General features: G+C 55.9%; 1 protein-coding gene across 7 annotated transcripts; it reads right to left on the bottom strand.

Annotated features, from left to right (window-relative positions):
• Positions 1–590: 590 nt before the first annotated feature.
• Positions 591–12,878, bottom strand: PMS2 (PMS1 homolog 2, mismatch repair system component). 7 transcript variants are annotated; one of them, XM_078605274.1, is made up of 18 exons: positions 12,813–12,878; positions 10,082–10,218; positions 9,284–9,396; positions 8,414–8,553; positions 8,168–8,254; positions 7,926–8,028; positions 6,910–7,093; positions 6,565–6,735; positions 6,302–6,396; positions 5,598–5,697; positions 5,373–5,457; positions 5,011–5,166; positions 3,914–4,573; positions 3,495–3,753; positions 2,918–3,088; positions 2,424–2,524; positions 2,129–2,298; positions 591–1,851 (listed from the first exon to the last, which is right to left on the bottom strand). In XM_078605274.1, exons 3-18 carry the CDS (start codon positions 9,307–9,309, stop codon positions 1,600–1,602), a joined length of 2,760 nt encoding a protein of 919 aa, XP_078461400.1. In that variant the 5' UTR covers positions 9,310–9,396; positions 10,082–10,218; positions 12,813–12,878; the 3' UTR covers positions 591–1,599. The 7 variants fall into 7 exon arrangements, with proteins under 7 accessions (XP_078461400.1, XP_078461402.1, XP_078461401.1 ...); XM_078605276.1 differs by having other exon boundaries at positions 9,992–10,218; XM_078605275.1 differs by having other exon boundaries at positions 9,719–10,218.
• Positions 12,879–23,144: the final 10,266 nt, after the last annotated feature.

Raw genomic sequence — 23,144 nt, forward strand, 5'->3', positions numbered from 1 at the left:
CATGACTGTAGCTTGTCTTACATTTATCATCTATGGAGATGTGGTGCAGCATCAGCCTGTAAGGAGGAATGTCAAACCGTTGAGGTGCGATGTTTGGATCTCAAATGAGGTATTTATACTGGACGTCCACGTTGTTCCACTCTATTCACCAGCCTATATCACACTTATTAATGAAGATGGCCACATTTCCCAAAACTGGACTAGAGCTTGGGCAATTGTTGGCACCTGTTCTGCCTTCCTGCTTGTCTGTGGTTTCCCGTGTCTCCGTGAGAAGACTTTGGTACGTCACAAATTCTACGGCAGGGTGTTGACCTGTCAACTCCTCCACCTCCAGGGGGAGAGGTAGGGGAGTGCCTGGAGAAGTCCCGTGATAGTCAGGAGACACTCATTCAGGCAGCAAGACTCCTGACCTTCCATGATTCACCAACCCTAGCCTCAGCTTCTGGATTAGTTCCCCTGAGCGCCTTGTGCAGTCACATAGCTGAGGTCACCACCCATCCGGGTTGGACTCGGTACACTCCAGGAATCGATGTCTGCTGTCTTCGGGGGGTAGGGGGGGCAGGGATTGAATTGGAACCGAGATCTGGAGCTGGTGACTCTTGAACTTTATTACAGTGGACTGCACAGTGGTTCTGATATAGACCTAGGCTGACTGCACCACGTGTTGGGGTTTGCTCCGTGTACAAGGTGGCAACCCTACCACTGGCTCAAAACTTGTGGTTGGTCCCAGGCTGTCGAGTCACTTGGTGTAAACAAACCGTTTCATGTCAGCCAGCTCTGGTCACACAGAAACAACTCACTGGAAAATGATTGGCAGTTTCAAAACTAAGTCGATATAAACGGCACGTTTAAAATGTTTCGTGCAACTGGCCACACGTCAACGTATGGTCAACGTGAGATCCACAAATCGTAGCCAACACAACAGTAACACAATGAACCGCATAAAAACCAACGTGAGCACGAAAATGATTCGTGTTCTCTGCACATGAACAGTGAGCAGTGCCACCTCGAACCGTTTCCCAGTCCCAGCCCTTCACCTGGAGCCCCCCACGCCCTTATAACTCACGTTGATTAAACTCATATTGCGCTCTTCTGTTCCTCCATCGCTAGGAACCCGTGCTCCAAATTCTCCACCACTATCCCGAACCCCAACACTGTCCTTGATCATAGCCATAGCTCAAACCTATCCCTAACCCCCTAGCCTTAACACTATCTCTGAGTCCAACTCTATCCTCAACACTTCCTCTAACCCGTTACCTAACACAACCTCTAAACTGCGGAGCGCCCTGGACTAAGATCCACCGCTACACACGAATATAAATGCACGTCATGGGAAGGACGTGGATCGTCTGCTTGTTCATATTGTGACTTACATTCTCCACGGGACGCGAACTAATATTCTGTATCGAGTGATAGAATCCGCCATTTTGTTTCAAATAATCGTAGCATCTGGCTCAGTTCCGCAATCCACTTTGTGCGGGCCTCGAGGAACCTTCACCGGTCGTTCCACGGCCCCGAGTCGGCGGCCACTTTCCCAGTGCAGCATTAGGACCTCGAGTCTCTCTGTCCAGGCACCACAATCAACATCACTGTGCTGGCTCAGATATCTGCGTTTTCCTGCCCGTCTGATGGTCCTACTGCTGATGGTGCTGCTGCGTGCTGATGATGACGACGCTGCTGCTGCTGTAGCTGCGGACCATCGCGGCCACCGGGCCCCGTCAGGAGGTCCAGGTTGATGAGGTGGCGCATGGTGGGCCGGCCGTGCGGGCAGCTCCACGGCTGCTCCATCTCTCCCATGTGCAGCAGCAACCGCCGCATCTCAGTAGCGTTGAGCGCCGTGCCGATCATCACCTGACACACACGAGCAAACGCCGGTCACCGGTCCAGAAGCGGACACTGAGTTGCGAAAGTCATGGCTAAATTCTCCAGGTGCTCCAGTTTCCTCCCACTTCTATGATAAACACTCAATGGACTGAAAACATCTTAAAATAAAAACCCATTGCAGGACCCTCCTGAAGGAAGAGTCCTCGGACTCAGTGTAGATAAACAAGTGATTATACAATTAGAAAAAGAACGAGAGGACCGCGACAACGGGAACGATCGTCACGGCGGAGGCGCGGCTCCTCACCGACTTGCGGCACGCCTTGGAGGCGAGCATCTGCTGCACGCGCGATGGCCGACACATGACGCCGGGGCGGTCGCTCAGCAGGAAAACGAGCTCCTCCACGTCGCTCACGCCAAACATCCAGCCGCGCTGCACGGGCAGTGTGGTGAGGCGCACGCGCTCCGTCGCTGGGGCTGCGACGGCAACAACGGCAACTCGCGGAGTCACCGACGGCACCGAGGGCGTCACGCGTTTGGTGTTTGCCGAATTACGTACAGTGGGGTGAGGGTTGTAGGGCGGCAGCGGTGGGGCGGGGTACCTTGCTCGTCGATTATGAAGTCGAACCCGTTTTTCCTGAAGATGTCGAGGTTCTCCATGAGAACGAGCTCCCCCACGGCCGTGAGAGGCAACTTCAGGGGCCTAGAGACAAACACACACGGCCACGCTTAGACGCGAGCTCGTCCACACAGACACGCGAGCACGGCCACGCAGAGACATACAGACCAGACGCATGCATGCACACACGTGCACATATATATGTGCGCACATACACATTAAAAGTGAAATCTGTGTTTGGGGAATTAGTTTGACACCCCAGAGTGCTGCTCGTTTGCATTTCTGATGCATCACACACACCACACCCATCCTATTTGGTTGTTTTTGTGCCGATTTCTATTTGATTCATTGCTGCACTTTGTTTTGCTTTTATATTTTGGTGACCCAGGTCACTCTTACAAATGAGACTCCTACACCGCTCTCTTGAGTTTGCCCCTGGTTACACACGCGCATGGGGTTCGTGCGTGCGGCACTCACGCAATGAGACGCTGTCCATGCAGAGTGGCACTGTCCCGGCGTAGCGTCTCATAGTTGTACTTCTCGTCCGACGCGTGCTGGTCCACGATGAAGAGGTCGGGGCCCAGGCGCGCCACCACAAAGCCCAGGTTGAACTGGCCCACGACCTCCATGTGCGCGAACATGTGCTTACTGACCCATGCACACAGACACACGCGCTTACTGATGCGCACACAAAAAAAAGATCCCCCGTATAGCCTGTAACAGACTATTGGGGCAAATGCTGTTAGCGAGCACCTATGAAGGCCGGGACGGCACACGAGGGGGTGGGTGGCCAACACCACGCCCGGCCGCCTTTGTCTCCCTAGTGGCAATGTTTACACATCGCACCAGGTACTCATTTTGAGTCGACCGAGAGGATGCCCAGGACCGGTTCTGATAATCGTCACTGGTGTTGGCCGTGAGCGGGAATCGAACCCAAGTCGCCAGATTCGAAGTGCAGCATGCTAACCGCTCCACTACCGTGTGTGTGTGACGCGCGCACACACACACTTGCGCCCCGTGGTGTTTTGTTGCGTCTTGCGGTCGTGGCTCTCACTGGAACTTCTTTTGGAGTTCCTCCTCGGCCGCGCGATTGTCGGAGGGGCTGATCTTGGCGCGGAACCTGCACCCCCCGGGGGGGTCCACGGCCCCCGTGGGGGAGTCCGTGCCCCCTGTGGCGCGGCGCGCCCGGAGCCGCGTGAGCGAGAACGGCACCGGCACCTCCCGGCGCACCACCCGCATGGCGACGTCCACCGTACAGGCCCCGTCCGCCGGCGCCGTGAGCACCGCTTCCACCGTGCGACCGGGCCCCTCCGCTGTACGGGACACACAGCACGCACGACATGTGCCACGCACGACACACGGCACGCACGACACACGGCACGCACGACACGCATCACGCACGCTTAAACATATGGTGAACATGCGCACGGAGACACGACGTGGTGACGTGCAGCCATTGGGACGCGGCGGCACCTTGCGCGGTGGCCTCCTCCTCTGCCTCCTCCTCTGTGCGGACCTTGCGATTGCGCTCGGCGGGCCCGCCGAGCTGCACAGTTGCCATGATGTCCCTGCGCCGCTTGGGCGTCCCGGAGCTGAGCGGCGCCGACACCACGGAGCCGGGCCGCTGGGTTCGGCACGGCGTGCGGTGGAAGCGATCCAGGACCCCGAGGCCGACGGAGGTGGACGCCGGCACAGACGGGATTCTTGGGCTGCCCCCTCGCACCTCCTTCTCCACCTTTTCCACCGACACTGCCCCCAAACACTGGTCCTCACCACGTGCGGCACCTCCAATCTCACCGCATCCGCCAATGCGGGGAGAATCGCACCGCAACAGAGGAGTAGAACCGTCGTCGACCGAACCCTCGGCAGCAGCCTCCTCCTCCTGCGCTCCTGCGTCGCTCTGTGAGCCGTCCCCCGGTGCTTCCTTCCCACAATCCTCCTGGGAGAAACTCCCACAATCCTCGGGGCTGGTCGGCGAGGGCTGGGCCGCATCACTGGAGCCGCGCCCAAATCCCAGCGATGGCCGAAAGCCGAAGGCCCTGCCCAGGCCGGAGAATGCTCGGGCCTTGCCGGCGTCGAGGGCCTTCGGGGGCCTATCAGGCCCTCCTCCCGTGGAACGCGGGGCACTGGAGACTGTAAGCGCAGGCACAACAACACGCCTGGCCGGTTAGCAAATGCCGGTCCCGGCTGGGGGGTGCCAGGGGGAGGGGGTCCCGAGGAGTGGGGTTAAGGGGCAGTGGTGGCACATGCTTGTGATCCAGTGCTGTGGAGGCAGCAGCGAGGGTTAGTGGATCACCACACAAATATTGTGAAACGCCTTTCGCATGGGCAGCAAGGTGCCATACCCTAACTCCTCAGAAGGCAGCACAGCAAGTGAACTAATAATCATCTGTTTTCATCTGTATGGGGATACAGCGACGCTCTGTTGCAGGTATGGGTTTTATCTGGGTGATCTGGTTTCCTCCCACTTGTAAACATCTTAAAATAAAAACCGAATGCAGGACCCTCTTGAAAAAAAGTCCTACGACTCTGTGTGGTTTTTCCCCCCACTCCGTGCAGGGGTTCCTCACCCGGGCGCCCCGCGCGGGGGGTTGTGTTGATGGGCAGCTGATTTAGCGTGGGCTCGTAGAGGCTCGTGAGCGTCGCCTTGACGACAGCCAGGAGCAGGCGCTCCTCTTGCAGCAGGACGAGCCTCTTGTCGGGCGTCACGTTCACGTCCACTAGGTCTGCGCGCACGCACACGGACATGGGTCACCCGGTGCCGAATTGACTGAGGGGAGGCCCAGGACCAGTTGAGATAATCTTCCCTGGTGTTGGCTGCACCACCGCTCCCTACAAAGTGCTTGGTACAGGGCAAAGGTGGCGTTTGCGTCCCTGATGACCGTGTCCCTGCGAGCGACCAAACGGAGTATGCGCAACTACGTGCCCTCACCGGTTGAGGAGACGATGTTGAGAACGAGGAAGGGGTACTGGTGGCGGTTGTACGAGTGGTACACCTCGTTCACCAGCTTGCTCACCTGTGCGCACATGCATATGAACACAGCATCACCCTGTGTGCCGCGCGTGCCAGGGCCGCTGCGTATCCTGTGTGTGCTGCGTGTGAATTGTGTGCTGTGTGTGCCGTGTTTACAAAGCGTGCATCGTGGGAGGGAATGACCTTGGCCAGGTCGCAGGGTCGCCCATTCACGAAGAGGAATTGCCGGTCAGCGGAGCTCCTCCCGGCACCGTGATCGCACCGCGACACAAACCCGCTCAGCCTGCGCAATCACCACAGTGACTACCGCCATTCACCACCACCACCCACAGGCACCACCCCCCCCCCCGCTCACCATCCACAGGTACCACCACCGCTGCTCACGGTGGCCAACACTATTCAACCCCCAGGCAGCCTCCCTCTCTCTCCCCCGTGTCCCCGCACTGATCTCCTCTGCTACCATCATCTCCATTTGTTCTTTTTCTGAAGCCTCTTAACGTGTCATTGTGTTGGGTGACACTGCTGCTGCATTGACAGTACAATCAACACAAATATTAACTTGTTCTGTGCTTAACAACAACACCGAGTGTGTGTGTGGCCTTCAACGGAAAACACTCAATAGGCGACGTTTCAGGCAATGGCCCTTCTTCTCTCTGCCGTGAAGAAGGGCCATTGCCTGAAACGTCACCTATTGTGTGTTTTCCTTTTTAAGGCTGCACAGCGCTACTGACACGGAACGAGCTGAGATGCAATTGAACTTGGATGCTCAACATATTCAAATGGCTATTGCTGCGGCTGCTGTTGTTGTTTTGTAGCACTGATGAGTGGCGCGAGCGATTAGTGCTTGTGAGTGCTGCTAGAGAGTGGTTCTGGTGAGTGGTGCTCACTGGAAGGTGGTGGCAAGCTCCCCGGTGTGGAGGCCGAACTCCTCGTATAGCTCGGGGCTGGGTGTGCTCTGCTGCAGCGGCAGCAGCGTCTGCAGCTGTGAAAGCAGCAGCAGCAGCAGCGACAGAACACACAGTCACAAGCGCCATGACCGTGACCCTGCGCAGTGGTGGAGAGTAGCCAGCTGGTGAGATTCCTGCCAGGATGATACTGGCAACGCTGTTACACAGAGGACCACTGAGCTAGGGAGGGAGGGAGGGAGCACCTGCTTGGCACCGAACACGGCGGCGATGTTCTCCCGCACGGTGGGGGCCCCCGCCGTGGCGAGCACGACGCTGCGCTTGCCTCCAGCGCCACTCTGGTTGGAGCAGGCGATGCGCACCCCGGCCGCCATGACGCAGTACGCCTGCAGCACGTGCACCATCTTGGAAAACTCCTGCACAAGTCCCACACGCAAACAAAGGTCCCCCGTATACAGGCTGTCGGGGCGAGTGCTGCTAGCTAGCGCCCGTTAAGGCCGGCACGGCAAACCTGAGGGGGTGCCGTGGCCAGGACCACGTGATGTCGGGGAAGCGGCATGGGGGGGGGGGGCGAGAAGGGGTGGTGGCACCTTCTTGAGGGAGCGCAGGAACTCCTTGTGACGGACGGGCAGGCAGGAGAAGAGGTGTGCCAGCGTGACGGTGGTGCCGGGCGTACGCGCCACTGCACAGCGCTGTGCCACGTGCCCCTCCCGGTCGAACACGAGGCGAGTGCCCACGCTCGCAGCACGCGCACACGTCACCACGCTCAGCTCACTGCTCCCCGCGGGGGCCAGGGGCACAGAGGAGTGAAATCATGCAACGCGCGTGCCACACGCACAGAGACGCACTCAACCGCAGTAACAACAGCCACCAGTCACCACTAAGTGGTGGGGACATCACCATGGCACTTGTGCCAGGCTAGGTGCACTTTAAGGCCATCACGCGATGTGTGGAAGCTAGACGGAGGTTAAGGTACAGATCCAGGTGTTTTTCGTTGACTGAGATGACCGGCAGATGCACCACCCGTGCTCTCCATTTGCATTCCGCTCATTGCTGTTAGCGCTGCTTGTCTGCTCTCCACTGGTGTCTGTGGCGCTCATTGGTTTGTGCAAGGAATCCAACTCGGGTTGGAAGGAGATTGCCTCCAATTGTCGTGTAACGTCCATCACGAGAGCCTCCTCTGCACAGGTCGATCGTGACACCGCTTGCTCGTACCAGTCATGGGCAAGTCCACAGGTCCGCACACAAAGAGCCACTGTAGAGAACTTTTAAGTGCTTTGAAGGCCGGTATGGCACACGAGGGGGTGGGTGGCCACCACCATGCCTGGCCGCCTTCATCTTCTGAGTAACGATATTTACACATCACACAAGTACTCATTTTACCCTGAATCAATCTATGGGAGGCCCAGGACTGGTTCAAATAATCGTCACTTTTGTTGGCCATGATTGCGAAACAAATTCGGGTCATCAGGTTTGTAGCGCAGTGTGCTAACCGCTGTACTCCCACTCCCTGCACCACTGATTAGCATGGTTGGCTACGTACGGTGCGAAAGAAGTTCAACATACGTACATACAAAAACACACAAGCGCCTACACACGAGCGCACCTGAGTGCACACAGCGAGCTGAGCGCCTCGCCACGGAAGCCGAACGTCTCAACCGAGGCGAGATCCGAGAAGACCTGCAGCTTGGAGGTGTGGTGCTTCAACGCTGCACGCGGCACACACACAGGTCCCCCGAGTAGCCCACGCAGACGGTGAGTGAGCGGGTAAGCACGTTGGGACGGGCAGGTGAACGTGGTGAGCGAGAGGGTGAGCACGGTGCGCAAGTGGGTGAGGGAGTGCCGTACTCAGTCCCTGGAAGTTGTCCTCGTCCACCCCAGAGCCGTTGTCACTCACCTCCACCACCTCCGCTCCATGCTCCTTGAGGCGCACCTCTACAGAGGACGTACACCACGCACAGGCCAGCCAATCAGCGCGCTTCACACTCAACCAATCGGCGAGCTCCACAGCCAACTAATCAATGAGGCTGTGGTTGGCGCCCGGCAGGAGCATGCGCCCCTGAAGTTGGATACCCTCCCGCGGGAGCTGCTCACCGATGGAGGTGGCACCGGCATCCAGGCTGTTCTCCACCAGCTCCTTGACGGCCGTGGCGAGGGTGAGCACCACCTGCCCCGAGCAGATCTGGTGGACGGTGCCGCGATCGATGGCGCGGATCGAGCCGGCAGGTGACGCGCTGCAGGGACACACAGCACAGCTCCCATTAGTCCCCAATCCCTCGCCCTCTCACCGCCGGCAGGCAATCGGTTTCGACTTTCATTGTCTCATCAGCAGTCAGGCTCGCTCGCTTAATGCGATGGTGGTGACATGCCGTGTGCGCGTGAAAGCAGGCCAGCACCACGAGAAAATAAGGCAGAGCGGTCGAACTCGACAGCAGCGCAGCAGTATGCACCAACAGGAGGGGTTTCAATCAGAGCACTAACGACAGCTGAATCACAAACATGGACACCGAGAAAAAAAACGGAACACGACCTGAAGAGTGGGCAAAAACGTGTGGAGAGCCGCATGCTTGTACTTACACAGAGAGACGGGAAGGGAACACGCGGATTGGAGGACACACACGCACGTCAAAACATCGAGGTGACTGTGAAGAGAAGTGATTGGGCAGAATGTGTCGTGGCCAGAAGGGACGACGGCCAGTGGCCGAGACTCATGATGGAGTAGCAGCCAAAGGTGCGAACGTGCCCGAGAGAACGTTCACCGCTAAGATGGAGCGATGAGATCGTCTCGTGCGCAGCAGTTAGGCGGACTGCTGCATGGCGGAGACTGCAGAATCCTCCATGAAGCAGTGCAGTGACACAGAGTCGCACGATTGTTTAATCAGACCAATGTGGACGGATGATTTCATGCTGTGTGACCCCCCCCCCAACCAAGACTCAGAAGAGCGTGCCCCCCGTGACACTGACGTGGGGGCTGGCTCTTCATCCATCATCCCCGTCTCCTCCTCCTCGTCTCCTCTGCGTATTTTCAGGAGTCCAGTGGGCAGGTGCCACTCACAGCCCCGGACCCACGACACGCGCTGCAACACACAGTGGCACAACGCGTTCACCACGACAAACGTACACACGCCGACATGTGCATAACACATGTACACAACATATTCTTGGTTCTTTCGGTAAAGTCACGTCGACAGAAAACAAAAATCTCAATTAAAAGCAAAAACCCCACGACGTTCCGACCGCAACACAATCAGGTGGAGATGGAAACGTCGTCGTGGGCTTCTTGATTTAAATGTTAGTTTTATATCTACGTGACTTAACCGAAATAACCAAGAATATGAATTCCTGCAGTCACGAAAGTTGTACGTCTAAATGTACCCAGCACGTCTACACAACACGCACTCAAGGTCAAGAAGTCATCATGGTCAGTGCTGTCGATGCCAACGTCCTTCAACTCCAGCTCCTCTCGGCGTGCGAGGAGCAGTCTCGTTGCAGAGGCTCAGGGTTCGACTCCTGCGGCCGCCCTGGTCATTACTGCGGTGGGTGCATTCCCCGTGATATTACAGTGGGCGATTAAGATCAGTCAGCGTCATTCGCAAGAGAGACGCCACCTCGTGTGCCAGCGTCACAGTCACAATTTTCCAAAGTCGAAAATTACACCGCAAATCACTCAACTGGGATTCCACAGCGGCAAACAGCAGCAGCAGCAAGCAGCGCCCCCTACTGGCAGACTGATGCCCCTTTACAGACCAGCTGCCGAGTCACCTCGATCCCACAGGGAGAGCTGCCACTGGGGGTGCTCTCTCACGAGTCGAGATGAGGCGCCCGGCGTGCAATCAAAACAAGTCACGATCGTGAGCCCCGGCACCGCGGTGCCCTCCTCGTCTGACGCTTTCACGGTTCTATAGCCACACAACACAGCGACACACACAGCGACACACGTGTACAGCGACACACAACGGCCATTCGCCACTAAGTGGTGGTGAGGTGACCACCACGCGGCGCTTGTGCCAGGCTATGTGCACACACCTACTACACACACACCTACTACACACACACACCTACAACAACAACCGCCATTCGCCACTAAGTGGCGGTGACGTCACCAGGACGCTTGTGCCAGGCCATGTGGACCTTGAGGCCACGTGAAGTGTCGAACGCCCGCTGGCAGGAGGTCACGGGGCAGACCCAGTTGCCACAGGTCGACTGACCGAGATGACTGGCTGATGCGCAACCAGTGCCCCCTACCGTACACACACCTACTACACACACACACCTACCACCCACCTACTACACACACCTACTACACACACACCTACTACTCACACACACCTACTACACCTACTACTCACACACACCTACTACACACACACACCTACTACACACACACCTACTACACACACACCTACTACTACACACACACCTACTACTCACACACCTACTACACACACACCTACTACTCACACACACCTACTACACACACACACCTACTACTCACACACACCTACTACTCACACACACCTACTACACACACACACCTACTACACACACACACCTACTACACACACACACCTACTACACACACTCACCTACTACACACACACACACCTACTACACACACACCTACTACTCACACACACCTACTACTCACACACACCTACTACACACACACACACCTACTACACACACACCTACTACACACACACACCTACTACACACACTCACCTACTACACACACACACACCTACTACACACACACCTACTACTCACACACACCTACTACTACACACACACCTACTACACACACACACACCTACTACACACACACACCTACTACACACACACACCTACTACACACACACACCTACTACACCTACTACACACACACACCTACTACACACACACCTACTACTCACACACACCTACTACACACACACACCTACTACACACACACACCTACTACACACACACACCTACTACACACACACCTACTACACACACACACCTACTACACACACACCTACTACACACACACACCTATTACACACACACCTACTACACACACACACCTACTACACCTACTACACACACCTACTACACACACACACCTACTACACACACACACCTACTACACACACACCTACTACACACACACCTACTACACACACACACCTACTACACACACACCTACTACACACACCTACTACTCACACACACCTACTACACACACACACCTACTACACACACACCTACTACACACACACACCTACTACACCTACTACACACACCTACTACACACACACACCTACTACACACACACACCTACTACACACACACCTACTACTCACACACACCTACTACACACACACCTACTACACACACACACCTACTACACACACACACCTACTACACACACACACCTACTACACACACACCTACTACACACACACCTACTACACACACACCTACTACACACACACACCTACTACACCTACTACACACACACACACCTACTACTCACACACACCTACTACACACACACCTACTACACACACACCTACTACACACACACACCTACTACACACACCTACTACACACACACCTACTACACACACACACCTACTACACACACCTACTACACACACACCTACTACACACACACCTACTACACACACACCTACTACACACACACACCTACTACACACACCTACTACACACACACCTACTACACACACACACCTACTACACCTACTACACACACACACACCTACTACACACACACACCTACTACACACACACACCTACTACACACACACCTACTACACACACACACCTACTACACACACACACCTACTACACACACACACCTACTACACACACACACCTACTACACACACACACCTACTACACACACACCTACTACACACACACCTACTACTCACACACACCTACTACACCTACTACACACACACACCTACTACACATACACACCTACTACACCTACTACATACACACACCTACTACACACACACACCTACTACACCTACTACATACACACACCTACTACACACACATCTACTACACACACACACCTACTACACACACACACCTACTACACCTACTACACACACACACCTACTACACATACACACCTACTACACACACACACCTACTACACACACACACCTACTACACCTACTACACACACACACCTACTACACACACACACCTACTACACACACACACCTACTACACCTACTACACACACACACCTACTTACACACACACCTACTACACACACACACCTACTACACACACACACCTACTACACCTACTACACACACACACCTACTACACATACACACCTACTACACACACATCTACTACATACATACACCTACTACACACACACACCTACTACACCTACTACACACACACACCTACCACACCTACTACACACACACACCTACTACACACGCGTGAGTCCTTTGCGTACATCACGTGACCCCGTACAGTCGCGGTTCGCAATGGCAGCGTCGCTCTACACGCGGGAAACCTGTGATGGTAGAGTCTTCCTGTGATGGTAGAGTCTTCCTGTGATGGTAGAGTCTTCCTGTGATGGTAGAGTCTTCCTGTGAAGGTAGATTATTCCTGTGATGGTAGAGTCTTCCTGTGAAGGTAGAGTCTTCCAGTTATGGTAGAGTCTTCCAGTGATGGTAGAGTCTTCCTGTGATGGTAGAGTCTTCCTGTGATGGTAGAGTCTTCCAGTGATGGTAGAGTCTTCCTGTGATGGTAGAGTCTTCCTGTGATGGTAGAGTCTTCCAGTTATGGTAGAGTCTTCCAGTGATGGTAGAGTCTTCCTGTGATGGTAGAGTCTTCCTGTGATGGTAGAGTCTTCCAGTGATGGTAGAGTCTTCCTGTGATGGTAGAGTCTTCCTGTGATGGTAGATTATTCCTGTGATGGTAGAGTCTTCCTGTGATGGTAGAGTCTTCCAGTTATGGTAGAGTCTTCCAGTGATGGTAGAGTCTTCCTGTGATGGTAGAGTCTTCCTGTGATGGTAGAGTCTTCCAGTGATGGTAGAGTCTTCCTGTGATGGTAGAGTCTTCCTGTGATGGTAGAGTCTTCCTGTGATGGTAGAGTCTTCCAGTGATGGTAGAGTCTTCCTGTGATGGTAGAGTCTTCCTGTGATGGTAGAGTCTTCCTGTGATGGTAGATTCTTCCTGTGATGGTAGAGTCTTCCTGTGATGGTAGAGTCTTCCTGTGATGGTAGAGTCTTCCAGTGATGGTAGAGTCTTCCTGTGATGGTAGAGTCTTCCAGTTATGGTAGAGTCTTCCAGTGATGGTAGAGTCTTCCTGTGATGGTAGAGTCTTCCAGTGATGGTAGAGTCTTCCTGTGATGGTAGATTCTTCCTGTGATGGTAGAGTCTTCCTGTGATGGTAGATTCTTCCTGTTATGGTAGAGTCTTCCTGTGATGGTAGACTCTTCCTGTTATGGTAGAGTCTTCCTGTGATGGTAGATCTTCCTGTGATGGTAGAGTCTTCCAGTGATGGTAGAGTCTTCCAGTGATGGTAGAGTCTTCCAGTGATGGTAGAGTCTTCCTGTGATGGTAGAGTCTTCCAGTGATGGTAGAGTCTTCTGGGAAGAGGCGCACGTGTGGTCCCAACGTTAACCGCCAGGGGGCGCCCCAGGATTGACGCAGGGCCCAGAGACCCAAAACGTGAAGCGACCAGCAACAAACAGCACCATCAGATATGTTGCAGATGAGGAAACATGTTTCTTGAATTGCTCAAGGTTATTTCAAGAGCTTGGAGAAAAGAGATGTGTTTTGGGGAATTGTTATTATTTTATTTGACGGTGAAAACCGCGGTTAATAAGTATGTTGAACTTCTTTCGCGCCGTACGTAGCCACCCGTGCTAATCGGTGGGGCGGGGTAAAGACAGAAAACTAAACACAAAACGCAGTTCTGCGCGGAGCATTTGCTGCGCCACGGATCGGAGACGCGGTCACAGCAGAAACCCACGAATGTGGAGCACAATCTGTGAAGCGCACACCCAGGCGTGGAGAGGTGGAGACTGTCGGACTGCACCGAGCTCCAGGAAGAGGGGCACGTGGATTTAGAGAACGTGCGCGGCGGAGAGAGATGAGAAGATCGACATCATCATGAGCCATGGTCAATCCGCTCCTGGAGGAAGGTCTCCCCCCTGCGACGAGCCGTGGCGCTGGTTGAGAGGCAGGGGCGAGTGAGTGGGCGGGTGAGTGGGGCGGGTGAGTGGGCGGGTGAGTGGGGCGGGTGAGTGGGCGGGTGAGTGGGGCGAGCGAGTGGGGCTCGGGCCGGGCACCGAGCGGCGGCTGCAGTCCACGCGGTGGTGACCGCAGCCCCCCCCCCTCCCGGGCCACGGGGGGAGGCCGCGGTAATTGGACTCATCACAGCCTCATTCATCATCACGTGACGGGGGGGGGGCAGCCCACTGGCTGTAAAACAACTCTTTGCACCACCATCGTCGTCACCACCACCGTGAACATCAAACATCGCATCCAGCGAATCACCATCGACGTCATCACCATCATCATGAACATCATCGTAACCGTGACCATCGCCATAATCACCATCACCTCCAGTAACCACCGTCTTCTGTATCATAACCCTTGGCATCGACATTAGAGTAATTGCATCATCACAACCACATTCTCACCACAACCATTACATCATCACAGCCACATCATCACCACAACCATTTCACCATCCCAAACACAACATCATCATCATCACCACATTGACCTCAAGCTTTCGTGGCTGCAGGCAATCATTTTCATAACAATAAACTAGAGAAATAACAAAAAACTCGAGTTTTTTGTTATTTTCTTTCAATCTATCTCCGTGACTTTACCGAGAGACCCACAGAACATCGCCACATTGGCTGGAGGGAGTGCGCGTCGCCTTTTGAGGTCCCTCTCCCTCCCGGGGCCCGTGGCCCCCTTCATCTCGCTGGGAGAGGGACGCGGGGGGGGGGGCAAGCAAGGGAGAGGAACTCGGGGCAGGGGGGGTCATCAACAGCCCCCCCCCCCACCGCTCTCTGCTGCTGTCTCTCAGTTCTCTTCCACCTCCCCCCATTGTCTCGCTCCGCAGTCGTCTCTCACGGATCCCAGTACACAACACACGACGTATAACACACAAAGCATATACAGCACGCAACACGTAGCACACATCATGCATGCAGCTCGCACACTGCACATGGCGCACACACAGCACATAGCACGCATACAGAACACAGCCTGCATACAGCCCATGGCACAAAGCACACAACACGCATCACATCGCACTCAGCATGCATCACATATTACTGCACGTAGCACGCATCAAATAGGACGCGTCATAGAAGCGCACGTGACGTAGCACGCCTCGCACGTGGCAAGTCACGCAGCACAGCGAGAGCGTCACGTGACCGCGCGGTGACGCAACGCGGAGAGGGCGGGGGGCAGTCCCCCTATCCCGGAGCTATCACACTGAGGGGGGGCTAAGAGCTCCCCCCCCGCAACTGCCCTCTAAATTACCTCACCTCAACCCCTTGCCGCGCGAGTCGCGGGCTTTGTTCGCCCATGAGGCCCCCCAGTGGCCGCTGCTGCTGCAATGGGGACCGGGAGCAGCCCCCCCCCCCTACGACCCCCACCCCACCGCCACGGAATCAATGGCGCCTCGGCGCTTTCTCTCTTCAAAGCAAAGCTCGCGGCTTCAAAAGGACCGCTCATTAAAATCAAACCGCTCCCCCATCCCCCGCGCCGTGCCCCTGTTAATTGTTAATGACCTCGCGCCGGCATTCACTCGCGAGGACGCGGCGCGTCGTTAATATTCTCCCTTCATCTCTCGCACCCTTCACCCCCCCCCTCATCGCTCCTCATCCGCCCGTCAACGGTTAACAAGACCCCAACCCGAGCCTAACCCTACTCCTAACCCTAGCCTAACCCCAACCCTAGTCTAACCCTAGCCTAACCCCAACCCTAGTCTAACCCTAGTCTAACCCTACTCCTAACCTTAGTCTAACCCTACTCCTAACCCTAGCCTAACCCCAACCCTAGTCTAACCCTAGTCTAACCCCAACCCTAGTCTAACCCTACTCCTAACCCTAGTCTAACCCTACTCCTAACCCTAGCCTAACCCCAACCCTAGTCTAACCCTAGTCTAACCCTACTCCTAACCCTAGTCTAACCCCAACCCTAGTCTAACCCTAGTCTAACCCTACTCCTAACCCTAGTCTAACCCTACTCCTAACCCTAGTCTAACCCTACTCCTAACCTTAGTCTAACCCTACTCCTAACCCTAGTCTAACCCTACTCCTAACCCTAGTCTAACCCTACTCCTAACCCTAGTCTAACCCTACTCCTAACCCTAGTCTAACCCTACTCCTAACCCTAGTCTAACCCTACTCCTAACCCTAGTCTAACCATACTCCTAACCTTAGTCTAACCCTACTCCTAACCCTAGCCTAACCATACTCCTAACCCTAGTCTAACCCTACTCCTAACCCTAGTCTAACCCTACTCCTAACCCTAGTCTAACCCTACTCCTAACCCTAGTCTAACCCTACTCCTAACCCTAGTCTAACCCTACTCCTAACCTTAGTCTAACCCTACTCCTAACCCTAGCCTAACCATACTCCTAACCCTAGTCTAACCCTACTCCTAACCTTAGTCTAACCCGAGCCTGACCCTAGCCTAGCCCTAACCTTAGCTTAGCCCTCGCCGCAACCCTATCCTGACCCGAGCCCTAACCTGATCTTAACTCTAGCCCTAACCCTAGCCCAACCCTAGCCCTGACGCTAGCGCTTGGTGAGTGAGTAGGAGAGTGAGTGGGTGGGTGAGCAGCACACAGAGCGAGTCGGAGTCAGGAGAAGCATTCGTTCTCGTCTAAATTTATTAAAAACGCTTCCACGCCTTTTCATGAAACCCCTCGTTAACAGCCTTCCCGCCCTTTCCCAATAGACTGACCATACTTCACCGCGCTGGTCAGTGCGTGTTTGTGCAAGCGATGAGCATAGGCGCTGGAGTATATTGCAGTGCAATAATCAAGGTGAGCTGCCCTGCCCTGGCCACAACGTAACCCGGCAGCCGCCTGTTGCCACTGTGCCGAGCGCGGTGGCAATGATCATCAGTGCAGCATACACGGCGTTGTTGTTGGCACGGCACGTGTCGAGCGGCGTTGTTATTGCGTGAGCTTGTGCACTACCGCCAACACAGCAGCAGGAGATCACGCATGAGATGGAGATCGAGACGAAAGGACTCGACTGAGATTGCCACTGACGTCATGATGATCGTGATGGGGATCAGGAGTGGTGCGGTGAAGATGGCGCCGTACCGTACACAATGATAGTTTAATCATCTCAACTTACAACGCGCCGCCGCTACACAGGCATTTACTCGGTCACGTAGCGGGTGGACGATTCAGAATCGCGAGGAGGAAGCATAGACAAGCAGCAAGGCAGCAGCAGCCGCGCGGTGAGCCGGGGCCAACAATTTCCCAAGCTCTGCGGTCCTCTACATATTACGGTTTCATCAGCCAATTGATGAGTGTTTACAAGTGGGAGGAAATCGGAGCACCCTGAGAAACGCCACGCCCGCGAGGGGGCAGCACTCTATCCCATGAAGACGTAACAGATGACGGAGTCCACATTCGCTATGCCGCCTTTTGGCGAGCCAGGATACGACTCCTCCCCACTCACGGGGAAGGAGCCTCGCCACGTTGCCGTGATTCACCAACCTGTGAATACTCTCGTGGTGGTTACGGCCACGAGGGTCGCCACCTTGGTCGTTCTGAACGCCAAGTCGGAGCGCGCCCCAGCACCGTCTAGGGAGGGGACATCCTCATAAACACATAACTATCGGTCACGGGCCATTGTTCTGGAATAGAAAGTTTGCCGATCCAGTCATGGCAGATGGACACAAGGTCTCAGTCCGTACCACGTCTGCGATGATGATTATGTAATGGTGTTAGGGGAAAACTCCCCACCAATAGCAGGGTTAGTGGGACGATGACAGGAGACGGGGGAGGGGTAATCGAGGAGATAAAAGGGGAGAATGGGCGGGAAGAAGGGGATTTTGGCAGGAACGAGATTGGGATGGCTGGGGACAGGTGTGGATGGGAGAAAAGGATTAAAAGACGAACCCCCTGCAGCAATCTTGTGTCGGCTCTCCTTTACATCTGGTGGCAGCGGTGGGATTCACAATGGCTACGAAGAAGAATCCCCACGGAAAAGAGCCAAGGGAAGAGGAAGCAGGGGCCGGGGATCCTTCCCATCCCGGGCAACACGGGGGTCTGCTACCAGGAGCAGCAGCAGGGGGCCTGGATCGCCTGGAGGACCCCATGGAGGACCGCATGGAGGACCGCGTGGAGAGGGCACTCCAGGAGCTACTGCGGAGGCTCCCTATGGGGGGCCCGCCGGCACCGGGACCCCCACCCCCACGCGTACTACGAGAGGAGGGGCCACGGGACCCGTAGGCCGACCAGCCGGCCAGGCAGGAGCTGCAACCAACCTCGTCATGCCAGCCGCCGCCGCTCCTGCCAAAACCCCCAGGGCTAACCACCCAACACGGGGAGCAGGTGGTAGGACGGACGCGTCGGCTGTGGCCCGTCGAGAAATTCGTGGCCGAGGGAGGAGATTGGAAGGCGTTTGTCCGTCGATTCGAGGCTGCCTTCCACGCTCTCGAGTGGTCAAACGAAGAGGCACTACGAGCGTTGCCATCCGTTCTGGACGACGATGCGCTCGCCTCTTACACCTCCCTTCCCTCGCACAGCAAGACTACGCTACAGGCGGCCTACGAGGCTTTGGGGGAGATCTGCTGCCCAGCTGAAGGCGCCTTTAAACGGTTCCAGGACCGCCAGCGAGGGACTGGAGAATCCCCTTTAGCCTACAGGGGTGCACTGCTCGTGTTGGCAAGGAGGGCTTTCTCTCGCCTGGCTGAAGAAGCGCTAGAGGACCTCGTGGTCGAGCACCTCATCGCCTACGCTTGCCGCGCTGGCGTTGTAATGCCCGTGGTGACGCCGGGGGAGCGCACCTCGCTGTGGGCTGCCCGGACCCTCCAAGCCCATGAACAGGTCATGGGCTGGGCGCTACCCATGGGCCAGGTGGCTGGCGCGGCGGGGGGGACTGCCGAGCGGTTGCCGCGGCGCTACTGGAACCTGCACCGTCGCCGCAGGCTGCCTGTGAAACAGCTGGGAACGAACCCCCGACGTCTGAGCCGGAGCCATCGCTGCGGGAGGTCTACGCGGCGATCTGGGGGCTGGCGGAGCAGAGAGGCCAGGGGCGTGACCAGCCGCCGCGCCGCTGGCAGCCGCCTCTACAACACCGCGCCGAGCCTGTTGGAGACGGACTTTCTGAGGTGGATGGCAATGAAAATCGATCTGGCCAATGGGCGGGTGGAAGTCCAGGGAACTCATCTCCATTTCCTAAAGGCGGAGGGGGCCGGGGTGTACCCTACGTGCAGGCTCTGGTCAGTAAGTTTGTCTCCATTCCCCCGGCAGCCCAGATGTTGATTCCGCTGCGATATCGGTCCTCCCTCGTGACAGCCTGGCCGGACTCACCCATCCTGGTGTCTCCGGCGTCATCCACCACGGATCGCCATGCACTTGTGAGAGCCGAAACTATTGTCCAGAGGAACCAGCATCTGTTCATTTAGGTGCTGAACACCTCCAACAGAACAGCGACGGTGCAGGCGGGAACGGTTCTGGCCCACGTTAGTCCCTTGTCACTAGGAGCCCCCGGGATGGAGCCCGAGCTTGTAGGCAGCATCAGCCAGTCTGAGGACAGAAGGGCCGACTCGTGGATGGACCAGCTGGCGGGGCCTGAGCCGGGATTTCCACCCGACCAGAAACACCAGCTGCACTCATTATTGCATGAGTTCTCGGACGTGTTCAGCCGGGGACCGTTCGACCTAGGACGCACAAATCTGTTGCAGCACCACATCAACACGAGAGACGCCGCATCCTTGCGCCAAAACACATATAGAATGAGCCCGATGGAAAAAGGACACATTCAACAAGCAGTGCAGGAGATGCTACGGGCCGACATAATTTATCCATCCTCGAGTCCCTGGGGGGCACCGGTGGCCTTAGTCAAGAAGTCAGACGGGTCACTGAGATTGTGTGGACTTACGACGCCTCAATGCCGTCACGCTGGCTGACGCATATCCCCTGCTACGTATCGACGACTCACTGGATGCACTGGCGGGAGCAACATTTTTCAGTACACTGGATTTATTGTCCGGGTTCTGGCAGGTCACACAAGACGTGGACTCCCGGCCTAAAACAGCGTTCCGGACACCACAGGGCCTGTTCGAGTTCAACTGCCTGCCTATGGGCTTCCAGACTGCGCCGGCGACGTTCCAACGCTTAATGGAGTTGGCCTTAGCAGGCCTGCAATGGGAAACGTGCCTCATCTACCTGGATGACGTCATTGTCTTCAGCCGATCATTCGAGGAACACATTGACCGATTACGTCAGGTATTCCTGCGGTTCCGGAACGCGAACTTGAAGCTCAAGCCGTCGAAGTGCCACCTTATGTAGTCGTCGGTACGCTACTTGGGCTACGTCGTCAGTGAGTCTGGAGTGGCTACAGACCCGGAAAAGACGGCCTGCGTGAGGGCCTGGGCTGTTTCCACAACGGTTCCAGAGGTACGCCGGTTTGTGGGTTTCGTGTCTTACTACCGCCGGTTTGTACCCAACTTCGCAACCATTGCGAAGCCCTTGCACGTGTTGACGGCGAAGAACCAGAGGTTTTATTGGGGCCCTCTGGAGTAAGAGGCATTCCAGCAGCTGCGCTCGCGTCTGACAGATGCACCACCATTGGCCTTTCCGGATTTTGGCCTCCCCTTTATCCTGGACACGGTCGCCGGCAATGTGGGCATTGGCAGTGTCTTGTCGCAAGTCCAGCAGGGTCGAGAGGTGGTTATCGCCTACGGTAGTCGCGTGCTTTCATCAGCGGAGCAGCGCTACTGCGTCACACATAGGGAACTCCTGGCAGTCGCAAATTTATGGTCCGCACTGACCACACGGCCTTACAGTATTCGCTCCGCATCAACCAGCCTTCGGGCCAGCTGGCCAGGTGGATAGAGCGCCTGCAGGAGTAAAGGTACCGAGTGGTGCATCGCAAGGGGACCAGACACGCCAACACGGACTCATTGTCCCGGCTGGCACCCCAGGGCCCTTGTGCATGCACCATAGGCGGGGCATGCTGCAAAGAGGCGAGGCCGGAGGGGACGGTCATCGCTCCCGTACACACGGCGGAGGGCACGCAGGGTGAGGTCCAGCTGACCGACCACGACCTGGGGCTGACCTTGGACGATTGGAGACGTCTACAGCTGGAGGAAGCCCCCCTGCGAGCGCTACGCGCCTCAGCGGAGGCAGAACCGAGAACTTTTTTTTTCCAGGGGGGGGGGGGTGATGTAGGGGTGTCAGGGGAAGGACTCCCACCAATGGGAGGGTTAGTGGGACGATGACAGGAGAAGGGGAGGGGTAATCGAGGAGATATGAGGGGAGAACGGGCGGGAAGAAGGGGCTTTTGGCGGGAATGAGATTGGGACGGCTGGGGACAGGTGTGGATGGGAGAAAAGGATTAAAAGACGAACCCCCTGCAGCAATCTTGTGTCGGCTCTCCTTTACATCTGGTGGCAGCGGTGGGATTCACAATGGCTACGAAGAAGAATCCCCACGGAAAAGAGCCAAGGGAAGAGGAAGCAGGGGCCGGGGATCCTTCCAATCCCGGGCAACACGGGGGTCTGCTACCAGGAGCAGACCCCCGTGTTGCCCCCTGCAACCTTGTGTCGGCTCTCCTGTACAATTGTAGTGACATAAGAGGGGAGGGGCTGCTGGGGGCTCTGGGACCCTAGGCAATCCAGACGCTTAAGCCCCTTGGCGCCAGGCGCTAGGTTCCCAGGCAACCCAGACGCTTAAGCCCCTTGGCGCCACCAACGGGGGGGGGGGGGGCTGTGTGTGCTCTGTGGGATATCTGGGGGCGCACACAACCTCACCCCTCGTTGGGGACGAGGCATAAAAGGGCAGCTCCCTGGACGATCAGGGCCAGTTGTAGCTCAAGACCCAAGACCCAAGACCAGCCATCTCAGGACCCTAGGACGCTGTGAGGACCAGTGGTGGGACTCTGGAACTCCCGGCTCTACGTCATTGTGAGGGCGAGTTCCAGAGCATAGCCAGAGTAGTGTATCTAGGCTGTGTAAGTAGGCTGTGTACCTAGGATGTAACAGAGTATCAGGACTGTTGGAGTGTTGGATTGTAATAAAGAAGTTACCTCTACAAGTGTCTCCGGAACCCATTACACAATTATATACTGCCGTGAGAACTGCACCACAGTAGACAAAGCAGGGCAGCAGTCGTCCCCCGATATCGAACCCTACCCTACCCGTAAACCTATACCCCTAACCCTCTATCTCTAACGCTACACAAAACCCTACCATCACATCGAACTCTACCCTACCCGTAAACCTATACCCATAACCCTAGCCCTCTGTCTCTAACCCTGGGGTTCGCAATCACCTCTAACCCTGTCCATAATCCTGTTTTTGTCCGGCTGGGTGGCTCAGCGTTAGAGCTAGCAGCTCACAATCGGAAGATCGCGAGTTCAATCCCTGGTTGGGTGGGGGCTGATTCATCATCGCTCCCTCCGGGTCGATAAAATTAGCACCACTTTGTGGGGAAGGTCAGAAATGATTAGTCATATGGATAGACTCGCCCACGCCAGAGGAACGTGGAATTTATACCGCTGGCTCTGCAGGACTGTAAACAGGAGATGAGCGTCAATGCCTCAATACTGGTTTGAATAGA

This window comes from Lampetra planeri, chromosome 23 (assembly GCF_965212315.1).
Source record: "Lampetra planeri chromosome 23, kcLamPlan1.2.h2, whole genome shotgun sequence".
In the NCBI taxonomy this organism is placed as follows: Eukaryota; Metazoa; Chordata; class Hyperoartia; order Petromyzontiformes; family Petromyzontidae; genus Lampetra; species Lampetra planeri.